This window comes from Podarcis cretensis (genome assembly GCF_951804945.1).
Source record: "Podarcis cretensis genome assembly, chromosome: 2".
NCBI classification, from domain to species: domain Eukaryota; kingdom Metazoa; phylum Chordata; class Lepidosauria; order Squamata; family Lacertidae; genus Podarcis; species Podarcis cretensis.
Window position 1 is genome coordinate 43,873,176 of NC_137171.1, and position 19,137 is coordinate 43,892,312.

Sequence of the window (19,137 nt, forward strand, 5' to 3'; positions counted from 1 at the left end):
ATAGGGGAAGAGAAGCCACACTCCAGACTGGCAAGATGGAGGTCGGAGGTGAGGGGGAGTAATAGGCTGGGTAGCCCGGGGAGAAGAAGAGGCTCTGAGTCTATGATGCCAGCCCTCTCGGGGGTCCAAGGAGGAGGTGTTGTGGTTTTGTCTAGGGACAGGCAGCCCCGGTCTTCACCCCGGGCGGAGGGGGGGGAATGTGACAGGATCGGTGGAGCTGAGAAGTAGAGAGATTTCCCACTCTTAATGTGAGGTGGCTTTCGTTTGGGCCCGATTGAGGGACTTGGGAAGGTGAAGAATGGCTTTGATGTACTTAGCTGTACCGTCTGGCTTCTGCAGGCTGATAATTTAAGAAAAGGTAGGCCCTTTGATTATAACATGCTGTTCGGTCTTAACTTAACATAATCCCATCTGGTCATCTTTCCCTGTCTTGGCCTCTTGCAGGTTTGCACTGCTGCAGGTCAGAACTGGTAGTAATTCAGGTTTACGTTCCTTGAGGAAGAGGATTTTTATTTCTGTTGGGACAGTTTGTACAAGGCCCTAAAAATCTGTGGTTACTGTGGGACTGAGTTCTTTAGAGTGGAGCGTGGCAAGTGGCTAACAGAGGGAATGTCCACACTTTGGATTCCTATGTTGAATTATTAAGAGAGAGCATTATTTGTTAGGGCTGGTTGATGGTCCCAGAGCTTATTGATTAAATTATGATTGTACATAAATGTTCTGATTGAAACCCAAACTTCATATTGAGATGCTACAAAGAGGTAGGTGTGTTATAGTTAAAATGCTGTTGAGAGGGATGCCTTTTCTAAGAATTGGGGGGAACTGGAGAAGTTCAGTGTTTCTTACGTTAAGCATAGAATACTTTGCTAATTCTCCATATAGGGAAAGTAGTACTCTGGTGCTATGCAGAAGTAGGCTGTGAAGTTTGAGCTCTGTTCCGATGATGTGTGTAATGTAGAATTAGGCTTTTCTAGAATGGAAAATAATGTTAGTGGTGTCTTTGGCAGACTGGAATGGGAATCTTGGGAAGGCATGAAGGTTATATAAATGAAGGAATAGATCGTTTATGATGCAAGCAGTGAAAATAGGGAAAGTGCTGTTACTCTTGAAAAAGGAATCCATTTTATCTTCTAGTGAGTTTTGTTTAGGATGTGTGCAAAGAAAAAACAAAGCAAACAAAATTATATAAAGGTGGAATACTTCTGGAAAGTCAGACTTTCATAAGTTTTTTTTCTTTTTGTTATACATCTTAATCTCAGCTCCTTTGCTATGGTTGTGCAGTGTGGAGATTTATTTATTTTTTTAATGGCCAGGAGAGAACCCAAAAGATCACACAAGCAAAATTCTTGATTTTGTTCAGCATCAGGGCCATACTGAAAATCTTTAACTGGGGTCACCAGTCAGTCATACTTGTATTGTTTGTAGCAGATGATCATTACATGGAAGAGTCACCAGCTAACTGAATTTTGCTTTTACAGGCTTAACTGCAGTAGAGTATATGTGACCCACTCATGTAACTTTCCATGTGATGTACTTGTTTGCTTTCAGAAGCAGACTCATCGGGGTTCACTTCAAATGAATGGGTACCTTGTGATGCAGCTGTATTGCTTGGCTTGGTGTGCATTCAGCTTCCAACAGCCAACGTATGAATAGAGTGCTGAGTGGAAGGCTTTATGCACCCTTCAGTGCTTACTCTTTATTCTTTTTAACATAGGTTGAGAGGTAAAAGGTTGAGAAGCATTACTTAATTCCAACTGTGCTGCTTCCAGTTCGTGATCTGATCCACCATCTGCGAAGTACTTCAGATGAATGGAAAAGTTCAAGGGACACTTGGCCACAGAAAAGAGTTTTGAGAGAGAGATGTGGCCCAGCACCATTCCCTGTGGTCCAGCCACCAGAGGGGGGTGTTGCACATGGTTTCTAAAGACGGTATAATGCTGATTGGTTTGCCAGTTTCAGAATGTATGATTCGAGCATCTCTTGTTACCAATTAATGAGAAGAACCATGGGGTGTGTATGCCACTTGTAATTGTTGGCAAAGTGTACCGTTTGTGCTCTGTGCTCTTTGTTCAGTTATTACTTGGTTTGGGAAAGAGAAAATGGTTGATGATACCTTTTGCAGATAAGATTATCTGTTTCTGCATTAATCACAAAAGACACGAGCATAAGAGATGCGGGTAATCTCAGAAGTTGCCTCAGTGTGCTAGAATGTGTGGAAGTGCTAATGTTGGAGTTGTAATATGTGTTACTATGCCAGAAAATAGTCATGTTGTTGGAGATCTCCTTTTGCAAAGCTCTTAGCACATACATGTGCCTCTTGAGAGCAAACCTGTGGCTTTAGAGCTACGGTATATGGCGAGAGAGGGTGTGAGGTACATATAAGGGAATAAGGTTTCAGAAAGTGGAACACTCATTAGCAATGCATTATGTGTAGCGAGGTGCTAAAATATCGCAAACAGTCAGATCCTAACAATGTGTACTTTGGAAGTAAGCCTGCTTGATGCAATGAGAAATCCTTAACATGTAGATAAATCTTCCAGTTTACATCTAGATAAACTTTACAAAGCCATGTAAGGTTGAGGCTGCAAAGAAGGATCACTTTCAAATCCCAACTGATAGTTGCAAGAGCTATATTGGTATCTTCATTCTCTCCTTTGCAATCCTGTTCACAGAGCAAGGAGCCACTTTGAGAGAGGAATGGATTTCAGCTGATCAGCCAGCAAACATAATGGCCATGTCTTTTCTTGCTCTTCTTCATACCTAAAGCACTATCTATAGGAAGTGTGTGTGGGGGGGCATATGTGTGTGTATACACATTGTGAAAACAATATACATCCAGGCCCCATTACATGTAGATGTGTGAGTACCTAAGGTAAAAGGTAAAGGTAAAGGTACCCCTGCCCGTACGGGCCAGTCTTGACAGACTCTAGGGTTGTGCACTCATCTCACTTAAGAGGCCAGGGGCCAGCGCTGTCCGGAGACACTTCCGGGTCACGTGGCCAGTGTGACGAAGCTGCTCTGGCGAGCCAGCACCAGTGCAGCACTGGAAACGCCGTTTACCTTCCCGCTATAAAGCGGTACCTATTTATCTACTTGCACTTAGGTGTGCTTTTGAACTGCTAGGTGGGCAGGAGCTGGGACCAAAAGACGGGAGCTCACCCCGCCGCGGGGATTCGAACTGCCGACCATGCGATCGGCAAGTCCTAGGCACTGAGGTTTTACCCACAGCGTCACCCGGTGTGAGTACCTAAGGTGCAGCTTATTCTGACTTGTACTTGTTGTGTAGAGGTCACCATATTGCACTGAGCTGTACTGTTTTGTTACACAAAGCCTTTAGGTCAAGTTGATTTCTGGTCTACCACCTTTTGTTGGACTCCCATCTGCTGCAGTCAGCATGACCTGTGGTCGGCAAAGATGGGAGTTGTAGTCCTGCTTTAGACTGGTATGCTGGGTTCAGCATTTTGGAACAGGGAACAGTCAGAAGGATGGACAGCATTGGTGAATTTAGCTGCTGGTTGACAATACTACTATTTTATGCTTTATACCTGCCAGCTGTATTGAGAATGAAACCAACTTGTCCAGCCTGGCTGTGGAAAATGTGCGTGAGAATGTGTGATATCCTCATTGTGGGGTTCAGATTTGTGGAAGAAAAAAATGATGTTGCTGTGAAGTTTTGCCTTTTTTTGTGGGGAAGGTGTGTAATGGGATCACCACCCTTTGTGATCTGCTATCAGGGTTGTTGTAGTTCAGTGTTGTTCTGTGCCTTGTGTTGGATGAGTCTGAGAGGCCCTTATTTTTCACAGAATACCTCTTGATTACATTGCTGTCAGCAAACGGAGGAGGGGGGGAATTAAAATTCTGACATTTATTTTTTAAAAAAAAGCTGTTTGGAGACTTCACACAGACAAAGCCTAGCTTTCCTGAGTAGCTTGGGCTTACTGGCAAGCTTGCATTAACTATGCAAACCCTGATATCATGTTACATTAGCGGGTATGGAACTCTCTAAGTGTGGTGCTCCAATTCTAAAGTGTTGCTCTTTGGCTTGATGGTATATCTCTTGATGTCTCATTCTAAACATTGATACACTGATGCTGCAAACATCAGGATAAAACTCTGCCAATAGTTTCTAAACAATATTTTCCAGTGAGCATAACTCATTATTTGGTAGTGGTTTGGCATTTTGAATTCAAAAGCCATTTTTAAAACATTATTGCAATGCTTTATTGCATTTGTTTTAAAAACAAAGACTATTCACCAATTCTCCTTCCTTTCTCTCATTAAAGTTTTCAGGTGTGATTTAAGACTTGTTTATGAAAATACATAAGACAGAAAATATGCAGACAAACATAACTGGAGGATTTTACGGTGAAAACTGTGGCTCTCGGCAGCAAACTTGTTAAAGTGCTGGGAATGGATAATGAACTAAAGGGACATAGCTGACTTTCACATTTTAGTTAAGTATAATAATGTGCACAGCATGTATAAGCATGTTTCCGCTCTTGCCATTTCTGCAACCTCCATTGGTAACCACTTATATTTTGTGCTTACCAATTAATGGAGGACTCCATCTACTAGTATTTTATAAATAATAACAAATGTGCAGAAGCCCGCCCTCTAAAAGCACTAATTGTTGCATATCTCACTCTATCTGGTGAGTGGTACAACTCACACATCAAAATTCAGGTGGTCAGTGCTACCTAATTGATTTACATCAGTTTACACCACCAGCAATTACTGAAATGTAGGGAAAGGAATGGCCAGTAGTTAACCACAGTCTGTTAGCAGAAATTAAAAGATTCAGCTTCCCCAACCATCTTTGTTTTAACTAATTCTGATGCAGGTCATTATCTGGTTTTTATTTGCTACCTATTGCTCTTTACTGTGGCTTTAATGCATGACTTTTGCACATTGTGAGCCCTCTTATGAATCATTCTAGTTAAGAGGCAGTGTTAAATATGTCAAATTAAATAATATTGCCTGGCATGTTTTAACTGAGAAGCATTCCTCAGTGTTTCGTTTGTAGCTTCTGTGTCGGAGCTTCATGTTTCTAACCACTTTCATTCTTAGTGAAGTATTCCAGGCTGCTTGGAATGGCAGGGAGTCGTATCGTACCAGATGATTCTTTCAGCCAATTAGGGTGACCCAAGTTCCCAGGGAGTCAGCTTAACCGATTATACACTCCCAATATCTGACATACGAAATTGGGTTCATTGTAAGGTAGCAAAGAACAGAAAGAGCTCTGTCAAAAGAATCTGCTGGCAGAGTGTGCCAAGAAAGAAAAGTCTGAAATATCCTCAAGTCCCAAATATTCACTTTCCTTTCTGAAAAGGGGGGGGGGAGGGCTTCTGTATCTTACTCGCAAGTTCTGAGATCCAGTTCTAAAGAGTGTTGTGACAGTCCAATAGGTGCAGTTGGAAGAGGATGCCACTAAGTACATTCTGGTATTGAGTTTACATAATGAGAAAATTGGTTCCATTACCTATCAATTTGGTACATTTGAAAGATATATAGTGATGAGGTGATATATTCAGACTTCAAAAGAAAGACGTGTTCCATTTCTGAGAAACAAAGCTGATGGTAGCACAGTTTGATTTTGCTTGTTCCCAAGGTGCATTGCCCCAGGACAGGTTGACCCCATGTTCAGAGTCTATGAAGTAGTATCCTGAATTTTGCTTGCCAGTGGCCACCTCTGAGCAACTGAAGACTTGTCCATGTGTAATCTGGAAGCTTTTCTTCCACTGCAAATGGCAGGTGTGGAACTCCCAATCCAGATAAGGATTGCAGCAGCAGTAAGAGGTTAAAGCTCCCTGTTCTCCTGCCAATTCATACTGAATCCCTGAGCCTACTAAGTTCCTATTTTAAAAGGGCCATTAATGCAATTGCTAACTGTGTGAAAGGCATCTTGTACAGCCCTAATTTTAATGGCACATCTATCTGTACCAGCATCTAAATGTTCTCTTTGGGCTTCAAAATGTGTGTAATTAAGAAGGCATTAATTGTCCTTTAGTTGGTAGTTTATATTACGCTACAATAGTTCTGCCAAATTGGGGGGGGGGGCAGGGGTTGACCCCCAAGTAGCTAATGATATAAGAAGAGCCCTGCTTGATCCAATCAAAAGCTGATATGATTTAGCATCTTGTTTCCCACCATGGCCAACCAGATACCAGATATTGGGAGGAGGTAGGATATGTGCCCTCCAGCAACTGGTATACAGAGGTGTGCCACCTCTGATCCTGGAGGTAGGATACAGCACCTTTCTCCCCTTCGCACAATTGTATGTGGCAAAAACTGATGAGAACTTTGATGTAGCAGTATTATGGTAAAGGTATTATGGGCACAGAATTTACTTGTACAGACCACTTGCTGTCATCCTAAACTGTCCATTCACTTAGCCTTTCCAGTTACAGTATTTTTCCGTCTATAAGACGCCCCATGTATAAGATGCCCCCTATTTTGGGGGACTCAGATTTAAGAAAATGGGGGGAGATGTATCTGTGTACAGTATAAGACGCCCCCTAATTTTTGACATTATTTTTTTTGGGGGGGAAACCTAGTCTTATACATGGAAAAATACAGTAGGTCTTCTTCATCTGGTTGCATATCTGCTTGTAGTATTGAAGGGTAACCCTGCTAAGTCAGAGGCACGGAAATTGCTGAGGAGGGCAGAGCACCTCAAGGACTCTTCCACCTGTCCTCTTGGTGTGCCATTCCATGTCTTACACAACCATTGCTTTCTGCTGCTGTGGCTGGTTGCATTTATTCCAGCATGCTCATTAAAAAATATTTTAAGCTTTTGTGCTGAAGCCATCAGAGATTTGCCTCCTGGGATGACAAATAAATAAATAAATAAAAATCACCTGATCTAATGAAGCCTCACCTGCACAATGTTTAACCCTTTCTGTGTCTTCAAAGGTGAGAACCTGTTTGTTTTTTAATGCCACAAATTAAGATTCTTAACTTCTTGAGAGCTTGGAAACCTGGCAACTTGTCTGCAGTTAGTAGGTCTACCCTGCTCTAAGTACTTGGTTTCTACTACTGCCTACAAGTCAGTCTAGGAAGGAAATTGTTTGCTCTACTTCTGCTACATATCACACTGATGTATTTGATCTGGATTGATTCAGCTGAATTGTTGTACTGTGAAGAAGAGTCATTATTTCCTTTGTTTTTCTGCTAGAGATGCGTTAACATGCACCCAATGGATTTGCAGTATGAACAGTAGTTGTTGTGAACTTTTGTCTTTTCTGTAAGTCGGGTCTAGAATAATTGTTTGGATTTCAAAAAATGGCATGCTTAATACTCAGTTTGAAGCATTTTCCAGCCATGTGAGAAGTTGTTCTTCCTGGGTGCATCATTAGTCTACCTAGTTCAGTAAGCTGTCTTTGGCAGTAGTCAAATCTGACTGCTCTCAGAGGAAGTGACTATGTTCTTGCTTTGTGATCTGTATGATGATAAAGTGTTGGCCTGCAGAGAGGCTTTCTGAACTTTTATGAAATGCAGATCCTCTTTGCATTCTTAGTTAATAGTTCAGAGTTTCAGTCCTTAAGCTGGTGCATCTCAGCAGTTTCAGCAAAGAGAATGGACAAAGGTGGAGGGTAGTTTCCTCATGGACAACCTTTGTGTGCATGTTTTGCTGAACATTAGTGCAGAAGATGCAAAGTTGGTAGCCTGCTCCTTTAAGGACTTTGTACAAAGCTGGCACCATGCCCAGCCTCTTCTCTTCTTCTTCCCACTTCAAGGCTGTTCCTTTGGGGCTTTTCCTGAAACAATACCGCAAGCTACCCTGCCACACTGCTTGCTCTGCTTGCCCTGCAGACAGTCTCTGAATCAAGAGCCAGCTCTGCTTTGAGGGACAATGGAGAGTTGCAGCACAGGCAGAATGAACTATGCAGCCTGAGTCTGGATCTGTGCTGAAGGCGTAGAGAACAAGGCTGTCGTCTGGAAACAACGATATGGAAACTGAACCCCGTAGTCCTCAGAGTATGTGGGAAGGCGACTCTGAATTCAGCTTCCAGTTTTGGACCCAGCTTTTTCTGTGGATGCACTTGGTTGGCCGGTTGGTCACTTACGTCCTGCGTAGCTTTGGGGGGCTAAAGCAATAACTCCTTCCTGTCCCTTATGACTTGGTTGTTCTTTGGAGATCCACTGTGACATCTAATATTTTTAAAGCTCTTTGGCAAGCAGTCCTATGAGGAAGAGACATCACCCTGTATTTTTTCTTCTTTCCTTTTCCTTACCTCCATTCTTCTCTGTTCTGGATGGCCTTGCCTAAGAAAGGCTTCTTAACCTTGAGAGAAGGACAAAGTTTTAGAAGCAAGATTTCTGGTTTCTCTTCCCATGTTTATCCACACACTCTGGACTGTGCAGTAATCTTTTGCTTCATTCAGAGAATATGAGCTTTTGGGGGCTGCTTAGCAATAGAATCCAGAAGTTATGAGGACTGCCATTCTGCAAATGAATGTTCACCCTTGGAATGTTGTATTAGTGCTTAGAAAGAGTGATTTCTATCTCCAGAACATGGAGCATCCAAGGGGATATGGGCTTGAATGAGATCCTACTTTGAGTTTTGGGGGGCCACACCTTGTCTTATTCCATCTACAGCATCAGAGGTTTGCTTTGGCGTGCTCTAGTTTCATCAAGTTATCTGAACATCTTGGTCCCTTCCAACTCTACAATTCTATGATTCTATCTCAGTCTCCCTCTCTCCTTCAGTTGTTTCTTCTTTCTGTTAAAGAATCACCTTGTTTTGGAAGATAATAGGGCTTCCCTACCTGACAATTTCCTTATTTGCCCTACCTTCAGCCCTGAGGGCAAAAGAGATTCGGAGAATTTGTGAGCTATTTTAAGCCTCATTGCATAGTCCTTGCTACTGCTGATCTGGCAGGCCTTCCTCCCTCTGTATTAATCAAATCTGCCTGCTGTTCACCCTCTGATCAGCTGTGTAAGTGACCAGGCTCCCTGTATTTCTTTCTAAACAGAGAGAATATGGAATGAACTGTCTTGGAGCCTTTCTGAACCTTAGCGTGGGGGCTTGGGAAAACCTGATATGGATGGCTGCCCCAGACTTGTTGCTGAACTGACATGAATGCTATGGTCCAGGGAGGTGGGTTTGATGGAAGTCGAGAGCAGTCGGCTCAAGCCAAATGCCTGTGTAAATCAGTTGGAGGGGAATGTTAAGAGCTCTGCTGAATCTGGGACTGTGTCTGTTCTCCAGTTGCTGCCTTTACCCCTCTCTTCCTGTGGCGGGACAGGAAAAGCAGTGCCGCTGCCTCTACCTGTTGGCAAATAGCAATGACTGAAGAGAGTGCCCTCCTGGATCCTGATTGAGCTGCTTGGCTGTGTTTGCTCCAAGAGCAGAGCTGGGGCAGAGGAAAAGAACGGGTGATAAAATAAAAGAGAAACATGAGCCATGGAGCTGAGGTGAACTCTCAAAACTCCAGCAAGGACAAAGGGTGTAAGATGTCGGCGCTACAGAAACTGGAGAGTCTGGCAGGGCGGATCTTTTACTGGGGGCCACGGAGTGATGCTGGGGCACCGAACGTTGGGGAGGCAGCCTATGAATCTGAGCACACGGCAGCCTGGAATGAGCAGAGTGAGTTGACAAGGGAGCACGGTTTCCAGGGGTGCCAGAATCGGTGGGTTCCCCCGAGGCTCTGCTCCAGAACTGCTGCTGTTCTGTGCCTCTTGGTGCATGCGTATGCTTGTGGTTAAGTGTGTAACTGGAATCTGAAATAGGGCTCTGATATTTTTCAGAGAAGCCTGCAAGTGGCTATAGCCTTAGCTCTGACAGCCATTCTGGCTATGACTGTTGACTACCTCTTTCCTCAGGCTAAGCTAAAGTTTAGGGTGCTCAACTTTAATGAGGCCACAGCTGCTTGGTGTGTGGCTTTGATTTTGGCCTTAGAGAAGCCCCATCGGTTCTCAAAAGCCCACTGCAACTTCTTACTATTTGTTATCATCTTTACAAGCTCTAACTCTGCAAGTGACTATTGCACAGAGTAGAGGTGGGGAGCCTGTAACTCTCCCAAAGTCGTTGGGCTTCTGCTTCTATCAACCCTGGCCCAAATAGCCAGTAGGAAGGGATGATGTGAGTTGTAGTCTAGTAACGTTGGCGGGGCACAAGTTCCCCATCCCTGACCTAGAGAAAGGATAGCTGGAGCGTTCCTGGATGTTCTCCCACATTTTGGGGGAAGAATTGCAACTTTTTGGGAAGTTGTTGGCAAAGGTCATTATTAAGAAGCAAATTCTCTTTGCCTGTGTGTGTTTCAAAACTTTCTTCCCATTTTGACAGTTTTTCCTCTGGCCTCTCCAACTGATGTTGTCACTTTAGCTGTTTTGGTTAAAATGTGTGGTCAGAGTTGTTGACATAGGGAATTTCAGTCTGAGGTTGACAGAGTTGTGAGTGAAAGTCATGGGCTGATGATTGTTGCTTTTTCCTCTTTGCTGCCACTACCAGTCAGGATTGTAGCTTTTGTTGTTGACTTGATGTGATGTCATATTCTATTTCTGTCACTGGCTGTATCTTAATTCATGGTGTTGTCTACCTCTAGGGTGATGGGTTGTAAATAGATGGTAGGTCTTCTATTGTTCTGTCTGGACCACACATTACTCCTTCATCTAAGGCAAAAGGGAGTGAATGCAGTCTTTTCTTGGATCCTCAAGTATGTTTAAACAAAACTGTCACAATGTTTTGGCAATGCTGCTTGGTCTAAAATAGAAGCTTGTAGAACATCTGATGCCAGATTCTTCTTTGGCCCCTTTAATCTTTTGGCATTGACACCTCCTCCATACTGCATCTGAGTGTGTTGCACATGAAGGAGAGTGTTCAAAACCACCAGTAGCACATTTTGGAACTATTTATCATATACAATACACATGTAGATTCTGTTCAACATTTACATGAAACTGCTGACAGAGGTCATTTGTAGATTTTGGCTGTGGAGTTATCAGTATGCAGATGACAGCCACCTGTCTCTCATTTTCATTTGTTCCTGTAAGATAGTTGAAAGGCTGAATCGCTGTCTGATATCTGTGATGGACTGGATAGGGTGCAATGAGGGGAAACATAATTCAGACAGAAGAGGTACTGTTGGTAGTTGGACCATGTGATATGAGATTGGTTTTGCAGCCTGTTATGAGTGGAAAGTGTGAAAGTGCAGGTGCTTAGTTTGGGGATGCTCTGGGTCCTGTTTCTGCAGTTGGTGAGGGGGTGCCTTTTCCCGGTATCACCAGGTGCAACAGCTACCATCCTCCCTGACACAGGGGAATCTTGCCACAGTCATTCATCCTCCTCTAGTGACCTTTAGATGATAGTGCTCTAACTGTTTATGTGGGGCTGCCTTTCAAAAGTGTTTGGAAACCTCAATTAGTTGCTGCCAGAATGCAAGGCACTTTGAATCTGTAATGAATGTATATGAATGCTGATTCTACATGATTTTCACTAGCTGCTGATTAGTTTTCATGCTCAGTTGCCTTGAACCCTCTTGTGAGGAACCCCAGGCTTTTGCCAGAGTTCGGCCTGCTCCAGAGAGGGTGCTCACCACACAACACCCTGCCTCTTTTTAGCCAGGCAGATAATAAATCAGAACTCCAGCTAACACTGCACAACTCTCTGGGTTCCTGAAGACCAGAAGGTCACTGCAGGGCTGGTCCCTTTGCATCAGCCAATCCACCCAATCTAACACACAGCAAGGCCATTACCTGTAATGCGCATCTGCCATCAGCTCTGTCTTCTTTTGGTTTTTTATTTATTTCAAGATCAGAGCACTTGGGAAATGTGAAGTGCTTCCGATCTCCTCCGATGTTTCCAAAATTGACAAGCCAATTGGAGCAGTTCATTTCAACAGTATAATGTAAGACAGTAGGGGGTCATTTTGTTGCTGCCATTGGCAAGGATTTCTAATCCTTAGTTTTTTAATAATCTACTATAAATCCCTTGGGGATCTGTTAGTAGAGTATCTCCAGCCCACCCCTGGCCTAGAGTATAAAAATACAGGGTAACGTCATGAATGATTGGTGGCTATTTAGCTTCCTGCATAGTTTCATTTGAATTAACTAATTAAGCAACTCTGCAGTAGGATTAGATTTCTCTGGATCTCTCAGTGATCCCTGTATTTCATGTTTATTAAATCCTCATAAAGAAAGCATGCTAGTTAAATCAGGGTGGGTTTTGTCTACCCTGCTAAGCACTGAAAAATTTGTTTCTGTTTTTCAGAGATGTCCTTTCAAACAAGGTGTCCTCTAGATTTGTGTCATCTTCTCCAGAACTGTTGACTGGATTTGCTTGCCTACCTTGCCCTTTTCAAATCCAGGTTTAAATGTGACTGTCTTTGAGCTTATATTAGCTTGGCAACCCTAAATGCCTAAGCAACAATAAACAAGTATGTTACTTGTCAACCACCTGGCATCCACCCACTGGGGAAGATGCATAGAGTGCATCTGTCAGTGAAATTTTAGGCCTTAAGCATCTGCACCCTTAGAGCTAGTTTGGCTGGCCAATTTCATTTAAACAAGGATCGACTATGAGTTATTGGTACTCCTGGCTGAAACGTGGCAGACTTCCTATGTTGATCACTCCTGCAAGCTTAGTGTTAGCAGGACCAGTTGCTTCTCCAGGTCTCCTAAAGCCCACCAAAGCCTTCCCATGCCAGTTATATAGAACAGATGTCAAAGGGACTTGTAATTTGGGCAGCACATGTTGTCTCTATTCCCAGGGATTCCCTTCCCTCAGTAACAGTCAGATGCATAGTTAAAACCAGTGCAGACTTGGAAAGGTTGGCAGCTAGGTAGAGCTGTTTATGAGAAATTCCTGCAAGATTTGTGATGTACGCATTCAGTGAGATGAATTATGTTCCCAAGTGTAAATATGTTCAAGTGGTCTGGTCCTTTGCTTCCTAGGTCTTGGTACTGTTGATTTAAGAATATTGATTTCTCTCACTGTGCTTTAGGCTCTAGGACAACTTGAAAGATTAGTTCGCCTCTCTTGAAGACAAGGCATAAAGCAGCAGCAACCCCACTTCTCCGTGTGGCCTGGTTGATGCAAGGACTGCATATTATTCTCATGGCAATTGTGCATCTAGTGTTGCAGGAGAAATGTGATTGGTACATGCATTGAATGGTTATCTCGTTAAATCACAGTGCAAGAAGGCATTGCTGCTTTTTCTCTCCCTCTCCCCGCCCCCTTTCCTTTGTACCTTCCTTATCTTATGCTATGGCAAGTTCACAACACTGTGGAATAGAATGCCACTTTGAAGCCTAAGTTGGGCTGGCACCCTCGGCTCTGCAATAGCTGATGGGCAAGCGCTAAACAATAGCTGGTGGGAGGTGCTGTTTGACTCACTGCTTGCCTGCTAATTTTGGTTCTTGGCCTGAATCGGCTGCAGTTTCCTATTGAGCGCAGCCGTGTTAGGGACGTGACTGGCTATTCAATCTATTACCAGGGAAATTGATTAGGGTCACTGTGTTCTGGGCCTCTGGCAAAACTACTTTGTCCTTCATCTTCTAGACCACTGGGGCATTGTGGTTGAAGGGTAGAAAACCAGTGTCTCTCTCCTGTAGGTGGGCCTCTTACAGAACCTGACAGACTGGTATTAAAGCAACCTGTAGCTGAGATAAAGGCTTCAGAATTAAAGAGAGATGAGTGCTCAACCTTTTTTCTCTGGGTGCTGTGTTAAATTATTCTGACTGCACCTGTACACTCATAATTATTACATAATTCTGTTTTGAAGGCACTGAAGAATTCAGCAGAAATTGCGCTCGCTCCTTTCTGCTTTGATACTTTTTGTTCTTGCAATATGTCTCAAGGTACCTCCTCCAGTATCTAAAATGTCTTCATTCTGCACATATAACTTAGTGGAAGATGTTCCCAATGAGCTTCTTGCCTTAATTTTGTAATTTTGATGCTTTGCTTTAGGGTCTTATAAGCACAGCAATAGAGGGGCAGTCTGTTGTCATCCACTTTTGTCACCTACTTCCTAAAGCAACTTCCCTGGACTGCATTTGCTACTGTCAATAATTTTTGCCTGCCTAGTTGAGGACTTGAGCACTTAACATTGCCTGTCTTTGAACCTCATCTTTGAGGTAGTATTGCAAAAGGGCAAATTACAAACTCTTTGATCATTGTACCACCTACCAACAAAACTTTTGTCTTTTTTGAATTGGGCTACATTTTATTCGTCCGTCAGGCAGCTGCTCACAACATCTACTACTTCACTGGAATAGATTTAAAAGGAGAAAAATAACTAGGTGTTTTCAGCATTTTGATGGCACCTGACTCCAAATTCCTGGATGATTTTCCTCAGCTATGCCATTTAGATGTTAAACAGCACGAGAAACAAGAAGGATCCTCCAACATCTTCTGGAATCAGCCAGTCAAGTGGAAAAAGAACTAGAAGAGAGTGGTATCTCTTATCACATGTCCGATAACAGATCTAGAAGTATACCAAGAGAGATGGTATGAAGAGCCAGTGAGATGTCCAGGAGTATCAGTGGTTCTTGTTTTTAACCTGTAAGCCACCTTGAGTCCTGTCAGGAAAAAGAGTGGGATATAATTAAGTATATTACTATAAAAATATATAATCAAAGCTACCCCACACCTCCCTCCTCTCTCTCACACAAATTCTTTATGGTGACCAAAACAGCATTGGTAGCAAAACTTGGCCAGAAGAAAGATTGATTAGCTAGATTTGAGAAGCCACCACCCTCTCAAACCCCTTGCCTCTCCTTCTCAGTCCACACATCTCACCAGCCCTGCTTCACGCCTTTCTTAAGTGCTTTTGTTGGCTGGAATGCATCCTTGAACTGTGATGATCCCACTTCCTCGTTGGGATGGAGAGATGTGTACTTTTGCATGGTCAGCTTCTGCATGATGTGGCTTCTGCATGGTCAGAATGCAACCTACTATACAAAGGTAGTAAGGGCTGCATCTGTCGCTCCACCTACTTATTGCTTCTGGTCCTGCTTCCTCTCTGGAATACAGCTCTTGGAAAGCTGCTCAGGAGGGAACAAGACCCAGGTTCAAGTCACTGCTGAACCATGAAGCTCAATGGGTTGTCCTGAGACAGTAGCTCTTCCTGCTTAACTTACCTTACAGGGTACTTAGGAGGATAAAAGCTGAGGGAGCAGGGAGAACCATATATGCTACTCCCTGGCCTTCCTTGAAAAATGGAGTATAATTTAAAAGCAACTGTATGGCAGAAATCTTTCAGCCATAAAGGTAGGAATATTATAGCGGGACTGGGTGGGAGGTAGGAATGGAATGGTCACTTACAACACTGCACCTATCCAGTGGCAGGTGCTGGTAGCATTTGCTCAGCCCCATTGCACACAGTAGTAATAGCACCAAAGACTCCTATGCACGGGAAGAATTGCTTTTCCCAGGCATAAATAGTAAGTGCCATCACTGGCAAAGTGCAGTAACTCTTGGAACAGAAGCGCAGCTTCTGAGAAAGGCATCTCAACTGCACATGACATGAGTTGCAACTGCATACTCGTTGCATTAAAAAAAAAATTGAAGGGCCCTAACAAGAGACTTGTGCTCTATGGGCTCTATTATTATTATTATTTTTTTAATGAGCTGCATACAAGCAGATGATCATAGCCAGTGCTAAAGCAGTGAATGTGCTTTGTGGAGACTCTGCCCCCTGCCACTGCCCACAAGCACAGAATGGGATCTGTGTGCATAGAACGCCAACTGGTGACTATTCTGGAAGTGAGCCAGGGACTGGCAGCTTGAATGCCAGTGTTGAATGGTGTCATTGTTTCTTATTGATACACCTGCCCAAGAGCCATAGATTTTGGAAATGCAAGAGAATGAAATTCACGAGGAAAAAACAGTGTCCAATCTTAAGTGAGAAAGGGAGCAGTATTATGATAGAAAGGGTTTGGTGGCTGCTGAGAGGAGAGAATCAAGACAACGAGAGCCACAGCAAAACTCCAGATTCCTCCACTGAGCATGTAAGCTTCCACGTTGGCTGCTCCCAGGACTGGACTGCACTAGCAAAAAAATTCCATATCAAGTAGAAGTACAAAAGCACTTTTGCCATATTTTAAATGGAATACATAAACAGGGTTCCTACTTGTTCTCAACAAACTTCTCCTTCAGAAAGTTGAGGAAACAATGAGGGACATGCTATTTTTAGATCAGAATCTGACTAATAGGAAGGAAATGTTGGAGTCTGTGAAAACAGTTGGCTATGTAAAAGAAAGTAACTATGAACTGCTGAAGTCCATGATCCTGAAATAGGAAGAGGAAGGGCAGCAGAATAGCAATGAATGTTTAACAGCTGAAAGCTTCAAAAAGAGCATTAGCTTTTTGAAAAGTGTTGGCTGGAAAAATGTTTTGAAAGGAGAATCTATGATAGCAATCAAAGCCTGATGTTCTTTCCTAATATGATCAGGGCAGGAAATGGGACCTCCAAAACAAAGTTGAAAGGAAGTCAACCTACCTTAATATCTGCCTCTGACTGATGGTGCAAATGGGGACATCTTGCATTGCTTCTACTCTCTGACCCTTAGAGAAAGGGAGTTCTGTTATGAGATATGCAGCTGTCTGGAACACCTGTGTTCTCCATGATTGCAAGTCATCATTTGGTGTGGCATTCTTGGGGTCTTCTGGGAATCTCTTTTGTGCCACCCCTAGGCATTTTGCTGCCTCAAGTAGAGCCCGAATTATGTCTACTAGGGTCAGCATTTTAAAATGTCTTTGCCACCTATTCAGGCACAGATTCTTGCCTTCATCCATCTCTTCATCACTGTCCCTTTGGTGCCACATACAGCAGAACTCTACCTTGTTACATGGTAGGCATGGTCATGATTCCCCCCCCCCTTTTGGAGATCATAAGATCTAAAAAAGATGGCATGTAGGGCTCAAACAATTTCAGACCAAATAGGTTTAAAAAATATGTAACTGTGCCTGCAGCACTAAAGGAAACCATTACTCACCTTGGAACCTGTTGGTAATTGGCCTTCTAGGGTAGTCTGATCCATCAAGAAGTATACCATGCTGTTTTGCCTCCAACTGTAGTCCTTTGCACTACTTTACAGGTGAAACATTTCCATGTGCGTCTGAAGGTTGGGAGGATGTTTGCCATGTCTGAAAGTGGGGTAGAAATATATTTAAAAAATAAAAAAATTGTCCAGTAGCACCTTAGAGACCAACTAAGTTTGTTCTTGGTATGAGCTTTCATGTGCATGCAGACTTCTTCAGATACCTTGTGAGGTTGATGGATTTGCATTTCATGCGGCTTAATGTGGTGCCTTCCATGGTTCTAGATTCAGGTAAGTGTTGGTCTGATGCAGTAGAAATATATAAATTAAAAATTGTCCAGTTGGGTAGTCACCTTCCCATTGAACAGACTTCAGTAAGAAGTGCTCCTGAAATGAAGAAAACCAAGGACTGACGCCATCAGTTGTTTGACGGTATCTCCCTCCCTTCCAGTATTCTCGGAGCCTGCTGGCCATCATTCCTTCAGACACATTCACAACCTGGCACTTTCAGACAGAGCCTCCCTCCCATATGCTGCCAGAAACCATTGGATGCTCTTCACAGGGGCTATTACAAAATTCTGAGGCAGACTCAGCCAGCTGATGCCCGAAAAGCAAAAGCTGGGGGGGGGGGGTTGCTTTTGATCCATTCTTGCTTATGAGACGCTCTGAGAAGGTTGGGCTGATCTTTGAGCATCCTCTGTATGGAGGTTATCTTTAGCTCAGCTACCGGGCTGTCATTCCTTCTGAAATCACTGTACTGCTTTTCTCTTGAGAAATTAGTCCAGCTCTGACTTGAGGGAGCAATGTGAAGCCTTGGGCCTTCTGGCATTTCATTGTACTTGTGCAGGATAGGACTCCTTTTATCCCCTCAAATATATATGTGTGTGTGTCTATGTTGTAGATTTCATTCTACTTCGTATTTCCACGTGAGTCCTGCTACTTATCTCTAGCTACTTCTGTTGGGCCACCACCTCGAGAGAGTCCTGTGCTGGATAGCTGCATATGCTTAATCTTCTAGTAAATTGGCAATTGCGGTGTAGCTGTCATGCCTTATTATCTCACTGGTCATCACCTGCAGGCCATGTAAACAAGCCACTCTCCTCTCATCCCTTGGTATTTTATTTCGGATTAGGAGCTGCTCTTGTATAGGTTACTTTAAGCCTGTGTTAACCTGTTTCTATTAATGAAAAGAGACACAGGGCTATCTGTTCTTGGCAAGCATGTGCTTGAACTTGCTTTCTGTTCTGGTGTTTGTTTGTTTTTAGGATCTGCTCTGGGGTGGCTGGGTTAAGAAGCGATTCCTTTTCAATCTTTGGGGCTTCCTCTCTTTTTCAGCAGCCGCATGGCACTTCACTCACACACATCAAAGTAAAAACCTAACAAGTAATGAGGGTGAGTGAAGCAGGAGCTCAAGGTGGAACTGAGATCACTAATGGCAGAATGAAAATCTTACGGCTGGGCTGATAAAATGTTTTCATTCCGAGGGAACAAAAGAAAGGGTTTCTCTCGGCACCAGCTGGAGACCTGGGCTTTTACTTTCTCTGCTTCCTTGCCCCTCTTGAGGAATAGAAAAGAGATGTATAGGCACCACTTGAAAACAAGCAAAAACACAAGTTGCCTAATAATGCAGGCTGGTCTTGGCTTGGGTCAGTTTGCAGGGCATGGGGGGAGGATCTACGGCAGCCTTTTGTGATAGGCTTGTGAATGAGCTGCCTTTGGTGACTGGCAGTATCTTCCTCGCCACCTCCTCCTCTCTTTCTCTTTGCATTGCCATCATGTGATCCTCTGCCCCCCTTCTCCCCCCCCCCAGCATTGTTTCGTAACCAGCTGTCCCACTTACAGAACAGTTGTTTCTGGACTTCGGGGAAGTGTTACACTGGGGGGGAAATGGTTTGCACAGCATCTGTGATGACTCGACCTCATCTCTAGGCAGAGGCCACGTTGGCATGGTCTAGTTCAAGCCTCGCTGCTCCACTTGGAATCTCAGGAGCTCCGTGTATGGTGGATCTTGAAGGCGGAGCCTGCTGTGTCTGAATAAGCAGCAGGTGTTCCAGAGGAGCCTTTCCAGGTGCTATGGTAGATCACTCCTGCTGGCTATAACGGTGGCCTACACTGATGCAGTCGAAGGAAAGGGAGAGAAGGCGAAACAGGCGT

General features: G+C 43.6%; 1 protein-coding gene and 1 long non-coding RNA gene across 5 annotated transcripts in view; one reads left to right on the plus strand and one right to left on the minus strand.

Moving 5' to 3' along the window:
* Positions 1 to 19,137, plus strand: part of PRKACA (protein kinase cAMP-activated catalytic subunit alpha) — a 60,896-nt gene that overhangs the window by 13,979 nt on the left and 27,780 nt on the right. The window contains exon 1 of one of the 4 annotated variants that reach the window (XM_079966155.1): positions 21 to 48. The exons of 2 other annotated variants lie outside the window; for them this stretch is intronic. In XM_079966155.1, coding sequence (XP_079822281.1) covers positions 36 to 48 — 13 coding nt within the window. In that variant the 5' untranslated portion in view covers positions 21 to 35. Of the gene's footprint in view, positions 1 to 20; positions 49 to 9,355; positions 9,590 to 19,137 lie in introns of those variants that run through there. One more of the 4 variants, XM_079966153.1, reaches the window with a different exon arrangement.
* Positions 9,958 to 18,944, minus strand: LOC307210437. Its single transcript, XR_013836001.1, has 3 exons — positions 18,824 to 18,944; positions 16,939 to 17,370; positions 9,958 to 14,520 (listed from the first exon to the last, which is right to left on the minus strand). It is a non-coding gene; the product is annotated as an uncharacterized lncRNA (long non-coding RNA).